Below are 14,638 nucleotides of genomic sequence, written 5' to 3'. Positions count from 1 at the left end.
CAACTCCATTGACTTTGGTGGGTTTTGTCCACTTTACAGGGGTGTAGCTGAGATGGGAATCTGTCACTTGGGACCAGCTTCTGACATCCTTAGACACTTCACAGAGGTCCTCATGCCTCAAGTAACCCTGCGGAAAGGAACTGGGTGACTCAAGGACTATCCGGTTCCATTGAGAAGGGTGTGTGTAAAAGAGGTGTGGAATCTGGATATAAGTGATCATCACCCCACCTGGAGGACTCCGCCAGATCCTGTGACTTACCCAAACATTTTGTGTGATCACACACGCCGCAGACCCAGTAACAGGTGATTTTGAACCACATTGTTTTAATTTTTTTTAGTGAAAATAGTCAACTGGGTATTTTAAAAATATACATAACAGCAAAACAACATCACCTTCTGAAAGAGGTTAGAAAAGGCCCCTTGTTAAGCAAACAATACCCAATAGGCCAGTCCTCAGAATTAATAGAGCTGCACCAATTTCCACCAGCTGAAGATCTGACCCTAACCCCCGAGCAGCGCTGTCTGGCCTCTTCCCTCTCCCTTCAGGCCTGGAAACATTTAGCTGTTTTGCCAACTCCTTGAATGACAGCTTCCAGAAGGAGATCGCTATTTATTGTTCTAGCATCCAGGGCTTTGAATAAGCCTTTTAACTGGGACGGAGGTCTCTCAGTCACTCCTTTCCATTTAATCTCCAGCGCCCCCTAAATAGCCCCTGCGTGCCGGCTGTGTTCTGGGGAGGAGATAAGGATAGGAGCTGTCTCTTTAAATACTAGAGGCTGTGCTCTCTCAGGCCACCGTGACATATCTGGGCGTTGGACTGGGGGATGAATAAACAGTGAATGCACCAGATCTGTGGTTTCAGAGAAGGACTCCGATCCGCCAGGGAACCCCCTTTCAACTCGACCCACGCCACGAGTGGCTTTTAGCATCCTCTGGGATCCTGCCCCTGCTGGAGGAACTTTAATGCACGCTGGGCTGGCTTCCTAGGAGCTACCATTGCCAGGAAGAGCTGCACGCCTTGGAGCTTGGTAAGTCTCTGGTGGTGAAATCCCAGCTCTGTCAGCAAAGCCCCCACCACCAGACAAGCAAAGAGAGGGGCGCTTTCTACTGGCCTTTCTCTTCCCTGCACTGTGACTCCTCTCCAAAGCGCCATGCAATTTGGAGACACGCGTTTACAAGAAAATAAGCGAGTGGCAAACATGCGCGATTGTATTTGGATGAGCCTAACACAACAAGACCATTAGAAAGCAAGGCGGGTGAGCGCGGGAGAAAGCAAAGAGGCAAGAGACCGAAGCAGCAGCGGCAGCAAAAGCAAAGTCTGGTGCATTTAAATTAGGCTGATGCCTCTCTTCAGGACTTTGTGAAGCGCTTGGGGATCCCGCGGGTGGAGGAGTGTTTGAGGAGCAGGGTGAATGGTTTGGTTTCCCAGAGGATTAAGGAGAACAGGGGGGCGTGTATTTCCCCCCCCCCAACCGCTGAGGGGTGAGGAGCGGGGTTCTGAGGATCTGAGGGGTGAGGAGCTGGGCTCACCCCATGCGCCCCCCCTCCCCAGCCACGCTGCGCCCTTCGCCTTCCCGGGGCGCGCGGCGGCCACTTGCACGGTGCCCGCCGGGGCTGGCGGAGCGGGCATTTCCCCGGCTGCAGCCGCCTGCCCCTCGGCGGAGAGCAATGGGGAGTTTGCCCCTGCTCCCCCGGCCGCCGCCCTGTCAGGAGCCCGCAGGCTTGGGTGGGGGCTCGGTTGGAGGCAAGCGGAGCGCCAGGCCAGTGGCACGGATGCCCCTGCAGCCCCAGGCAGGGCTGCAGCCGCCTCGCCGCCCTCCGCGCACGAATCGAAGGGGGCCGGGAGCAGCCCGCCGAGCGGATCCTCCGGGGACGAGGTGTCCTGCACTGGGGGGGGTCCCCGACCCCACCCTGCCAGCGCCGCCGTGTAGGGTGCGGCCGCTCTGGGGTGCTGCCGGGACATGCGGCTCCCCGAAGCCGTGGGCTCGCCTCTTCCCCACGTGGGCCGATGAGACGTGCGCGGGGGGAAGTGCCGAGCCCGGCGTGATCTAAACGGGCGTGAGTAAAAGTTCCCTGCGGCGGCAGCGGCGACCGAGCGGCTTTTTTTTTTCCTGGGGGATTATTTATAGCCGGCTCCGCTGCCTGGCCGGGCTCCCTCTGCCTGACCCAGGGACACACCCTGCGGCACAGACGCAATCCTGGGCGTTGTTCCTCGTTAAAGGAGAAACTTTATAACTTCGCGCTTTGCGCTCCTCGCCTCCCTCTCTCCAGCCCCCGGGCTCCGTTTGCCGTGGGCCAAGGGAGGGGCGCATACCCGCACCCACCAGCTGGATTTGCTCCTTTGCTTCGGTTTGAGCTTTTGGGGCCAGTCGAGCCTCTGGGACGCCGCTTGGTGGGTGACTATTGCAGAGAAGTAAGTAGCAGCCGCACCGCCCAGGAGCGGGTTATTTTCGATCGTGGAAGAGAGGGGAGGATTGGGGGGAAGACGAGGCGATCCCAGTAGTGTGGCAGCGCATGACCCCCCACCCAGTAGCTGTCTTGCCTCTGTCTGCAAATAAATCCCCTTCATCGTCCGCGATTCTGCCTGTCAGTGGGTCCCCTACTGCTTGGTTACGCTGCAGTTTCACCCTCTTGTTCTGTAGTAATCTCTGTGCCAAACCCACTAGCTTGTTCTGTTGTGTTGTTGTTGTTTTTTTTTTTAAAGCAGATTCACTCCCCTATACGGATTCCATGAACCTGCTTCAGACCTGACCTCACTTTGTTATAATTAGAAACAGTTTGAACCATTGAAGAACGTTAGCTGGGTTTTTTGTCCTCCCCGAGACCCGCTTTGTATTTTTGTAACCTGGTTGATTTCCATGGGCTGTGTGCACGGACTGTTGCTTGCAGTGGGGGTGTAGCTGTGTTGGTTTCTCTATGGAAAGACTCCGAACGTGTGTGTACGTACACACACACACACACACACACACTGCGCTGCGTGGTCATTTCCCTTTCTTTCCGCAGAGCTATTTCACCAGCTCTGTTGGCCTTGCTCAGCTATTTGAGAAACGCAGTGGCTGGAGCTGGGGCATGGATCTCATCCAGGGGGTCCTGACTTTAATGGAGTCTAAATGTTGGCTGTGAAGTGGAGAATAGTGGCTTTGTGGAATAACGGTTTCCAGCCCCCTCCCCCTACCTGAGTCTCTGAGCTAAAAATATTTGATCAAGGGACTAGTTGTGGCGGGTTTATATATAAATAAAATCTTTGGCTGGAAACCTGGGCTTTCGTATTGTTGTGATGCTGCTTCAGGAAAAAGAAACCCTTATTTTATCTTTGGCTAATGACACTTCCAAGACAGGCTGAGCCAAGTGGAAATTTTGAGGAATGTAATGGAATTTGCATTTCTCCCTGTATCCTGAGCCATCAAACTCTGGACCATAAAACGTTTTAAGCGTGGAAGGTTAGAAAGGGTGGAAGGAAAATAATGTAGAAGTTGAAGATTCCTTGGTGTTTTCACCGGATTTTTTAGAACATTCCTAGCCCTTTTCTGGGCACCGCAAAGAAAACCCCTCTTAGATAGGTTTGCTGCCCTTTTCCAAGCCGGACGATGTCTGGCATTTCTCAAAGCTGGCTCTGTCCTTCTCAGGCTTGCAACATTTGTCTCTAGTACTGTAGAGCCACACCAGGGATTTCTGTCCAACCCTGGGAGCCTGTCCCTTTCGCATTGTAAACCCCAGTTAGCGCTTTAAAAATCTCCCCGACCCCTCGAAATAGCTGCATTTGTTTGCCAAAAGAGATGTTTGCACTGGCGAAGAAATGCATTTAATACAAATTGTTGAGCCTCATCAAACTTGAGCCCCTGTGCTTATTCTCTGTTGCTGCAGCGACCCCTGCTGCCCTTTCAGATCTAGTTATCCCTAAATGCTGGACACACCCCACATAGACACAAATGCAAGGGCTGACTGCAAGGGGTTTTGCTATCACTTAAAAGCGTGTCTCTTTTTTTCCCCTTCAGATCTTTCCAAAACTTCAGCCAAAATGCTCCTTTTGTTGCTGGGGATCATCGTGCTGCATGTTGCGGTTCTGGTGCTGCTCTTTGTCTCAACAATCGTTAGTGTAAGTACAAACTTTATCGCCCCGCCCCCGTGATCGATCTTCATATGGGAACATGGGGGATGTGAGTAGATCAGAATCCATTGCACAGTTCCATGTGTAAGATTTGCCTATGTAGATAAAACTAAGGGACAGATTTTTTTAAATTAAAGGGTGCTCCTCATTCCTCCAATACCAGACCTTAATTAATACAGGGCCTCTGAAAGAATTAACATGGCCAATCTAGACAGACATGTTTGTGGGTTTTGTTGTTGTTTTTTTTAATGCAGAGCTAGTCACTTCCAGACTAGCTTTCAAAGAGCTTTGTTTTTTTTTTACGACCTTAACAAACTACTTCTAAAATAATCTCTAAACTGGTTGGGATTCATATGAAATAGTTACTGTAGCTTTCCATGCTGCCAAGAAAATGCTAGAGAGAAGTGAAGCGTTTGAGAGCTTTGGTACGTGTTTAAAGAGAATCACAAAAGTCTTCTCTTTTACGCAGCTGAGTCTAAATCAGGTAAAGAACAATGCAGAGTGGTTTTTTTTTTCCAAAACTCAGTTGAAGTGTGTGTGTGTGTGTAATGCATGTGCACACATTGAAATAAAGACATGAAACAGAAATAACCAAAGCAACTGTAAGAATGCAAAAGATAACAAGAATGAACATGCGCTATTATGTCGGATCCTTTGCAAGCGCATTTAGTTGAGCACAAGCTTATCTTTTACTTTGGTAACCCTGCTCTGCCTCCCCCCTGGCATTTGCTGCCGCCTCTCACAGATTTGTGCATCTCTTTCAGCAATGGCTCATCGTTAACGGGCGTACGGCAGACCTTTGGCAGAACTGCAGCACTTTAGGGGACCAGAGTTCCTTTCAGTGTGTAACGTCCTCCACGAACGGTGAGTGCTCTGACATCTCGTCTGTTTTTTTCAGCAATGGAGATTTTCATCCCTTTAACTCCTCCCCCACACCTTTAGAAATAGACCTGTATTGCAGAACAATCTCTGCAGGCTCTGTCTGGTACAAGTCAAGCATGATTAATTGAGGGGCTTGGTTCTGTCCCTCATGTCAGTGGTTCTTTAAGCATTGTTACTCGGGCCGTTTTCTCAGTACTGCTTTTGGAGTACAGTACCTGAATAGAGGTGGAAGAATTAGGCCCTAAATAAAGCTACAGAGCAGGGTGGAACTGAGGGAGAGGAATGTAACTAATTTCATATAAAGGCTGCTATTCTATTAATGGTTCTTCTGGATTGCTCCTTACTTGTACCTGAAGTGGGTACATCTCACCTGTTTTGCAGGGCCTCTGTCTGTACAGCAGCTCATCACACACTAGAACACCAGGGCTTAATTCACTGATGCACAGAGCTATGTGCAGTCATTTACACCGTGCTGACTAGGTGGGGCAGGATACCCACTTTGCACTGGCGTGCATGGCTGCATGAGATGCTGTGCAATGAAGGATCAGGCCCACGTGGCCGGATTCTGGGCTCAGATGTGCACATGTGAGTCATGGTGAAGTCAGCGGATCAGATTCCTGCTCTCTGTGATGTCAGCGTGAGCCCAGAGTAACGTCATTGAGATCTGCAGAATCATTCCAGATTTATGTCTATGTAACTGAGAGCAGAATTTGGCCCATTGAATTACTAGTTGGGGAGAAGCCATGGGTCAGGTCCTGTCCCCGGCCTTGCTACATTCTGTAGTTGTGGTATGTTGACAGTGCCCGCAGCTGCAGTGGGGGATGACCTCATGTGACCTCTTTGCAATATGCTCCTCACCATTACTCTTACTAGGTAATACCTAGATAAACAAACATGGGCAGTCCTTGGAGTGGGGCTTTCTACTGCTGGGACAAGTGTGCGCTAGTTATTCTAGGCATGCCTCTTGTTTGCTGAAGGGGCTGAAGTGTTAAAGGGCCAGAGCAGAGCAGTTTTGCTCTATGAAAAACACCTGCTGGGTCCTTGGGGTAGCCAGTCACTTCTTTTTATACCACCTGCCTCTGTGCATATTGCTAAGCAACCAGGACAGAACTCCAACATTCCCCTCTGCCAGTGGTTAGCTGCTACTCCCAAGATGGGTCCCAACTCCCCGCCGTTATGGTGCAAGTTAGTGCTCCAGATGGTCACTTATCCCAGGGGGGTGGAAGCAGTTCGAGGACAGTTGACCATTGCAGACGTTCCCTGCTCCATCTCTGTTACACCAATGCTTGCTCTCTACCTATGCTCCCATCTCTGCAGTTTCCTGAGCACAGTGGATTTGCGAAAGCTAAGCATTTAAGAGCTTCCCATTCCTTGGCTGGGGTGGGCTAGTCCAGCACTCTCTACATCAGCCTGTGTGAATGGAGCCTGGGTCACACTCCCAAAGTTTCTCTTAAAACTTGAGCCACAGTAACCCATACTGTTGTAGTTATCCTTATATGCATGGTTATTTCTGTAGCATGTATATCGGGTAAAGAGCAAAATAGGGTTTTTGTATCGATCACATTTTACTTTTAGTTACATTCATGTATGTCTGGAGTCATTCAGCGAAGTAGCTCTAGATTTATACTGAGCACAGGGAGCCATATCTTGCCATCAACTTTTCAGACCAGCCTGCCATTGAAATCAGTGAGAGCAGAGTTCTTCTTTAAGAATTAACGGCTCAGAATTATGACCTACGAGTTTCAGAGCACAAACAGTCTGCATAGAAGGTAGGGACCAGGTTCCGCTCTGCCTTACATGAGTGTAAATCATCAGTGACCCCATTTGATTTCAGCCAGGGTGACAGTGGTGTCAATGAGATCAGATTCAGGTGTGTAGAAGTCCCATGGGAAGCACACTGATCCAAAGCTAGCTTTGGGTAGCGGAGAGCCTCACGCTTTGATCAGCTGGCTTGTCCGCGTTGTATGAGGCCAAGGAGTTGCCTCTGTACATTGTGGGTACAGAACTACCAAGTGATGTAGGGGAGGCAGAGTGGTATAGTGGATAGCACACTGGACTGGGGCTCAGGGGACTTGCATTCTAGTACTGGCATGCTGAATGACGTTGTACCCAGCCACGTCACCTCTCTGTCTCAGTTTCTCCCTCATATATGATATGGTTCCCTGGGCTCAGTATAAATCTAGAGAAACTCCGCTGAATTACTCCAGACATATATATGGGATCATGATCCTGGCATCCTTTATAAGCCACTTTGAGATCTACTAATGAAAAGTGCTACATAAGAACTAAGTACAATTATCTGGACAATTTTTTAGTTGAGTGATTGGTATGGGGTTTTATTACTATCATTGCTAGCTTTAGGAATTTGTATCTTGACTTTCCTCTCGGAACAGTTTGATCCCAGCATATCCTCAGTGAGTTCAGTGGAGTCACTCCTGATTTACACTAGTGTAACTGAGAGTAGAACCACATCTCTGGTCTGTGACAGTGTGACCTGCTGCCCCTGAGATGCCAAGAAGGGGGAAGGATCTTAAGATTGAGCCACTAGATTGAACATAACACTGATGCCAGGGCTGGTGGGGGACATTTGCTATGTGGAAAAGGAGAGCATTGCGGGTGGTATGTGCAGGGAGTGAGGCCTTTGTGTAACTTAGCAAGTTCTTATCACTCTCTACCCTGTAGGAAAGTGAGTCTCTGATGTAATTTTCTAGTAGGAGTTTTCTGGAGATCAGGTTTAAAACACTCCAAACTAGCTGGTCTGCTGGTAATGAAATACTCGTGGAGACCCCATGTTGGGAGATACAAGCAGGCGCTCGCCCTACCTCTAATTTTAACTGTACTTAAAGCAGTAGCATGTTTCTCATCTCGGGAAGAGGCTCAAATTTCCAAGGTGTTGGTGGAGTGGCTTAGGCCTTCTTCACAGCCTTCCAGCAACACCTAGTGGCCACAAGTCAGACCAGCTGTGGAAACCAGCTGGAATCTTCTGTTGCATCACTGTAAATTACCATAGTTATGTCCTGAATCAGCATTTGGCAATATTGGCCTTATACTGCTATCTGCAATGTAGGTAGGCTGGTTCAGATTCACTCATGCATGCTCAAAAACAGCTGTACATGTGCTTAAAATAAGGGCTGCAGTAATTGCGCCCTGAACATGGGCACCCTTTTTTTGCAGAGAGGGAGAAAAACTGTCATCCATAAAAATGTGCCTGTTACTTTGGATAGCTAAATAGCTTGACCCCAGTATTTACAGTATCCTCGACATTTTCTATAGGGCAGTATAGGGAATATAGTAAATAACAAGATAATCTTACTTTGGGCAAGAGTATTTTTTAAAGGGGGAACTCTTTAGCTACTTGTGATCAGACCTGAATGCTGATGGTGATAGCAGAATAAATTACACACCTGTAACCAGTGAGGGTGGAACCCTTTTAGATCCTTTCAAGTGATTTATTTTTACTATTCGAGGCACACAGTTGAGCAGCCGGTAAAAAAAATTGACCTGCCACTGCTAGTTGGATATTTGGATCGCAGGATGCATGCGTGTACAGTAGTGCTTTTCCTGCTTAGGCCCAGCTCCTCCATTCTTGCGAGCCGGCAGAATAATGAAATCTGAACTACTTTGAGGAGTTGTAACCCAAATCCAACACAAGCCAGGAAGATTCACATAAATTCAACCTTCCATCCTTATTTGAATGCTCCTCTCCTGGTGTTTGCGTACATGAAGACTCTGGTCCTGCCATGAACTACAGGCTGCTGGAGCCATGCAAAACCCTTGGGACGCCAGCGGGGTTTTGCATGGGCAAAGGGGGTCTGACTTCATCCATCTCTTTGCAGGATAAGGGCTTTATGCATTAGCTAAATTACTATTTAGAAGGTAGCCCCAAGGATCCCCTGACATGGGCCAGGGGCCTATGGTGCCATTTTCTGGGCAAACACAGAACAAAAAGACAGTCCCTGCCCCAGAGAGCTCACAGTCTCTCTTGCAGTTGTTTTCCATTTTGCTTGAGGCTGATCTGTTTTGTTGTGTTTTTTCAATAGAGAAAATATTGTGTGATATTTTTATTTTCTAGGTAAGGTAAGCTAATCCTGCCCCCATTCCCATTGTCTCTGAGCACCTCACCAGCTTTACTGTGTTCATCCTCCCAATCCCGCTTTTGAGGTAGGGCAGTGGTATTATTTCCACCGTACAGATGGGAAGCTAAGCACAGAGACACTAAGCGATTTGCCCAGGGTCATACAAGAAGTCTGTGGTGGAGCATGGAAGTGAGCCTGGATCTCAGGTCAGGAACCTAGGTGCTGGACAACTCCCCCCTTCCCCCACCCCAAGAGAATCAGAGACTTTAAATGCTCTTTCTCTTGGGGGAATAAATCACATTAACCCCTCCCCCCCAATATATTTTCAATTTTTTCAGCATATTGTTTCCATCTTCTATGCTATTAGCTAAAAGTATGCTTATTTCCCCCCTCCCCCACCACCAATACAAAGTATGTTCCACAAGAGTCCAGGGGAGACTCATGGAAATGCGTTTTCAATACATACACCATGCCTGTTGAACAGTGTCCTAAAAAGCTTTAGGAAAACTTTTTTCTGTGCCTCTGTCAAAGACACTGCTCAACATTTAATAATGTGGCACTAAATTCCGCCCTTGGGAGTGGATATGAAATTCCTACTGAAGAATTTGGCAGAACTTAGTCCTTTAGTAGAGATGATTTCTTCCCCCCCGGGCAACCCACCATAAGAGTTAAGTCTGTATTGTGGAGTAATCACTTGCCAGATTTCCCCCCTCTCTTTTGCTAAACTCATGTACCGCCTCCCGCAACATTATCATAATTGTTAGCAATAAAATAGGGCCTGATCTTGCACTTTGGAAGTCCAATGGGAGTTTTGCCATTGATTTCATTGGGCTCCACATCAATTGCATAGTGCTCATACTTAGACTGGAAACTCTGCAGAGCGGAGTCTGTGTTTGTACCTCACCTAGCACAGTGGGTCCTGGTCCAGGTGCTACAAATACATCATAATAATTGTTTGTTCATAGATCCCAGAGCTTCATAAATTTTAGAGATGGGGAAAATGGAGGCAAAGAGAGGCTAAGGAACTTGCTCAAAATCAAACAAGCTGAATTCTGTCCAACTTCCACCGAGTGGTGGTTGAGGCTGGAATTTTCAGAAGAGCTTAGAATGTTGGGTGCTGAAAGCCAAGCCATGTGTCTCCCAGCAGGAGATGGTGGGTGCTTTGGAGAACATGGTCTTTGTTTAGGTGCTTTCATGGGAGCTGAGCTCACTGGAAGATCCGGTCCCAGTGGCAGGTGCTGAGCCTTTGACATTTCAGCCCGTCCTCCCGTGCCATGCAAGTCATGCCTTTGAAATCAGTGGGTGGCACAACCAGACCCGAAGTTAAACATCTGGGAACAGAACCTAGTTCTCCTGATTCCTAGTGTTTAGGTGCAAGCCACTAGCCCACAGTTCCCTCATTTGGAACTTGTAAACTTTCAGCAGCTGGTGGGTTGGCTCCCGGTTGAAGCTGAATGATGACTTGAGGAATTTTTTCCGGAGCATACGAGTCTGGCAGGCATGTTGCAATACTATGGAAGGACGTTCGGAGGCGAGTAAGCATCACAATCAGTGTGGGATGCCCCGTTCCTTTGGCTTTCATGTCTGTGGGCTCATTGCTTTGTTTGCAGCATTTGCTTGCTAGATAATGTCATTTTTCAAGAGGCTGAGAATTATGTCAAAAATGTTGCAATCGCTGCTTAATTTAAGCTGCCTGGCATTCCTGGAGCAGATTTATCTGAGGAATTCAGTACTGAATCCCAGAATTGTATATTTAACAGGTTATGGGTCAGATTCTCAACTGGCAGGGGCGCTGGAACAATTTGTAAAGTGTGGGGGCTGAGAGCCATTGAACAAAACAGTAAACCCTGTATATAATGGAAAACACTTCAAGCCAGGCAGGCAGAACCCGTAGTTCCAGTACCTATGTACTAGTGTAAATCTAGTAAAGTCTAGAGTTATGCCAGCATAGGTTTTTGACCCTATGAGTTTTAAAGCTCTTAAGTAGAGCTGGACAGAATTTTTCAAACTTTTTTTTGTCAAAAATTCCTCCTCCCCCCCCGCAAAAAACAGAATTTTTCACAAGAATGTGCAGATTTTTTTTCCACCTTGCAATTTTTATGTTTTTCAAACATTTTTTGATGGAACCTTTAAATGGACAACCCCGCCCCTCCCATCCCCACTGGCTTCAGGATTATTCGATAACATGTTTTTCCTGTTTCCTCTTTCTGTTCCTCAAATTGCCACTTTGTGACTTTGTTGGCTGGCTTGGTCACTGCTTGGGTTTGTGGGTATCCTTTAGTAACTGAAGGGATTGGTTTTTGAAAATAATCCCATGGGAACTTTGCAGACTGCAAAGCAGATGGTTACTAAGCACCACGGGAGGAAAGGGACTTTCCAGTTTGCTGATACGATGACCACCATATTGGTCCATACATCAGGGACTGGAAGAGGGACCTGCACAGCTAAAAGCATAAGCTGCTAAGCTTGAACTAAAAGAGCCAAGGCTCACTTGCTGCAGGCCCGTAAGAAACTCCTACCCTTCTATGGATTGGGCACAGAGCAGGACCTGTGACACTCCCACCCATGGGTTCCATGACCGTTCTGAAGACGGCTCTTATGACACTTGGATACCTCACAGCAATACAGTCTCTGATCCTGGACTGACTGCTCTGCATTGGTCCACTGGCACACCAGGCCCTCAACCTTGCATTGAGCCTTGGAAGGCTTCCTCCTTGTAGAGCGATCCTTGAGTGGCATAGACTAGAGCCATAGTAGTGGCTCCCTGCTGCTGCTGGCGTGAGGAAGGGGAAAGGTGGTATGTCCAGTGCTCCCCTGGGCCCCAGCAGTCCCTAGCTGCTGGGACTGGCCTAGCTCAGAGTACCCTAAATTCCCAGGAAAGCAGAGAAACTCTTAGGCCCCCTCCTGCTGCTGTGGTGAGTGTTCCGCATCCACTGCTGAGTGTCCAGTCTATAATCTGCATAGATGGGAGCCAGGCCAACGCAAGTCACCATTTACTCAGGGAGATGGCTCGTGATGGTGCAGCTACAGCAATGTACCTACATTGGTGGCTAAAAACCCCAGTGCAGCTAAGCCTTGAGAGAGACAGAGCCATGCAGCAGAGCCAGGATTAGAAATCTGGAGTTCCTAGGTCCCCTGCCCTGACCACTAGACAGTGCTTCTGAGTTGCCGGAGAGGTCATCTTTTGGAGGAAAATTCTCTCCATGAATTTGCAGTGATTAATCACACTGCTGTGACACAAAACCCACATGAAAAGCAGGGAGGTCAGTGGAAGCTGTGCATGTGGAATAGGTGCACAATACTTGACAGCAAGCCACGCTAGACTGGCAAAGAAAATTTTGCCCTTGCCTAAGACTGAGGCTTCAGATGGATTTTCTTTGCATCGGGAGAAGCAGGAAAGAAACGTAGCACTTGAGTTATGGTTGCATAATACGGTGAGCCCTGCAATTTGACCTATCTGCTATTCTTAATAAGAGTTCCACTATTCATATCTACTTTGAAACACATGATGCAGAAATACACACTGCTTCATAGCCTTCTCATTGAATGGATTTGCCATTTCTGTGTTTCAGAACTACTTTTTATCTTTTTCGTTTCGTTTTTATCTAAGTGTGTTTAAAAGGTAACAGGTATTCTCAATGTCATCTTGTGAAATATAGTCCCAGTGCAGATTAATACAGGTTTTCTTTTCAATTAGCTACTTAAGGGTGACAGAGCAAAAGAGACAAATTAGCAGGGAAAGGTAAATACCCAGAAGGAGAATTGTCCACCTAGCTGCAAATGCCTAAGCTCCTTATTTTGATTTGTTCACACTACTCTAAATTAGGAGTAACTCCAGTGTAGGATATGAATGGAGGCAGAGAGCTGGCATTGAGTCTCCTATCCTGTTAGTTCATTAATTTGCACGAGGGAGCAGATCCTCAGCTGGTGTAAATTGGCCCACGTCCCTGGAAATCCATGTAAGTGCTGCCTTCTAATGCCAGCTGAAAATTCAGTTCAAGATTAATCTGCTACAGTTCTCCAGGTTCTCGTGATGCTCTTGTTAATGGGTGCAAGTGACCTGGGCTGAGCCCGGTTATATGGATGCAATGGAGAGCAGAATTTGATCCAGAGTGTAGTAGCTTAACCAGAGCAGACCCTTGACCAAGTTTCCCAGTGAAGTATTGTGTAATGTAGTCTGTGAACCGACATTTTAGGAGAGTACCACAGATTGTCTTTAAAAAGTCCTGTTTGCTCTGTGTGGGGATCTTCCTTGCAGACTTGTCTTTGGTGTTGCTCTCGACCCATGACTGAAAACCCCAAAGAGAAGTGTCACGCAGTGTCTCATTCTGTTATTGGCAGCAAGTATAAATCAAACATATGGGCAAAAAGAGCTGCATCATGGAAATGGGGATACAGGAAAATTCTACTCGTCTACCCTGGTGTAAATCTGGATTGGAAAAGCTGGACCAAGTCTTAGAATATCTGTTTCATTGGAGAGGTGGATGCTTTCCATGGCAGGGTGGGGCCTATGCCATTAATTTCTGCAAAATGTGTCTATTTAAAACATTTGAAAGGTTTGTAGTGTTTCAGGTTGCAAAGATAGCCTTCCAAATGTGACTTAATGCAGCGTCACCTTTCTGAGCCTGCAGGGAGACAGCCAACCCCGCCACTGCTCATAGCTTTGCCAGACAGCAGCAGAATGACATTAACAAGGCTGTAGTCAGTTTTGCCAGTGCAATGCCTAGCACTCTTACAGTAGAATCCAGGAATCGTATTGTCTTTAGACTAGATGTACTAATGATCACATGCAAAGACTGGTCCCATGCAGTTTGTAGGCTACGTTTAAAGATGTCTCAGTTTGAAGTAATTCAAGCTCATCAGAATTTTCACTATGAAAAAGAGACATATTCTGATGGCGGTAACACCATTGTAATCGTGGAGTAACCCCACTGAAGTCAATGGAGTGCCTCCAGGATAATACCAGCCTCACGGAGGTTAGAATCCACCCAGTGTCTACTAGCATCTAGGCAACCATAGCTCTGGAATTGCTTCCCACCGGGCAAAGTCAAGAATGTAGAGCTATTAAATCTTACTCTTGTTACGTGGTCTATAGGAACATCTTACTTTTCTGTCCAATTTTTACAATATTCTATACTGAAAATATCAAAAGGATGTTGTCAGCTTAAAAGCTACACTTGTCTGACATTTTTTCTACCTACTTTTGTTACGAACACCTGCCGTTCCTGTAACTGTATGAGATTAAAAGTCCATGGTATCTTTCTCCCTCTTCTTTCAATTTAACTGAATAATTAGTCTTTCAGCATTCCCCTGTATCGCGAGTTAGTCAGTTTCCCCTGTTGGAGTTTTTTACCCAGCAACAGGGGAAAGAAGGAAAAAAAGTATCTGGGGAAAAAATGTGATTGTAAAACCACGAACATTGTTGGGGGGGACTGTGGGTTTGTCTACACTGCAATCACCGGGTGCATCTGTGACTTGTGTAGCTATACCTGACCTAGCTCTAGTCTGGCAAGCTTGGGTACTGGAGCAGTGAAGCCACAGCAGAGCAGGCTAGCTGCCTGAGTAGTTACCC

The 14,638-nt window shown here is 47.3% G+C and overlaps 1 protein-coding gene across 3 annotated transcripts in view; it reads left to right on the top strand.

The window, feature by feature from the left end:
* Positions 1 to 720: 720 nt before the first annotated feature.
* PMP22 (peripheral myelin protein 22) overlaps positions 721 to 14,638 on the top strand; it is a 31,275-nt gene continuing 17,357 nt past the window's right edge. Inside the window, exons 1-3 of one of the 3 annotated variants that reach the window (XM_074970928.1) lie at positions 721 to 1,028; positions 3,996 to 4,096; positions 4,873 to 4,972. In XM_074970928.1, coding sequence (XP_074827029.1) covers positions 4,019 to 4,096; positions 4,873 to 4,972 — 178 coding nt within the window. In that variant the 5' untranslated portion in view covers positions 721 to 1,028; positions 3,996 to 4,018. Of the gene's footprint in view, positions 1,029 to 1,095; positions 1,257 to 2,127; positions 2,414 to 3,995; positions 4,097 to 4,872; positions 4,973 to 14,638 lie in introns of those variants that run through there. The other 2 variants (XM_074970930.1, XM_074970929.1) reach the window with 2 other exon arrangements.

Source organism: Natator depressus, chromosome 14 (assembly GCF_965152275.1).
Source record: "Natator depressus isolate rNatDep1 chromosome 14, rNatDep2.hap1, whole genome shotgun sequence".
Lineage (NCBI taxonomy): Eukaryota > Metazoa > Chordata > Testudines > Cheloniidae > Natator > Natator depressus.
This window is presented reverse-complemented; position numbering and strand designations above follow the sequence as displayed.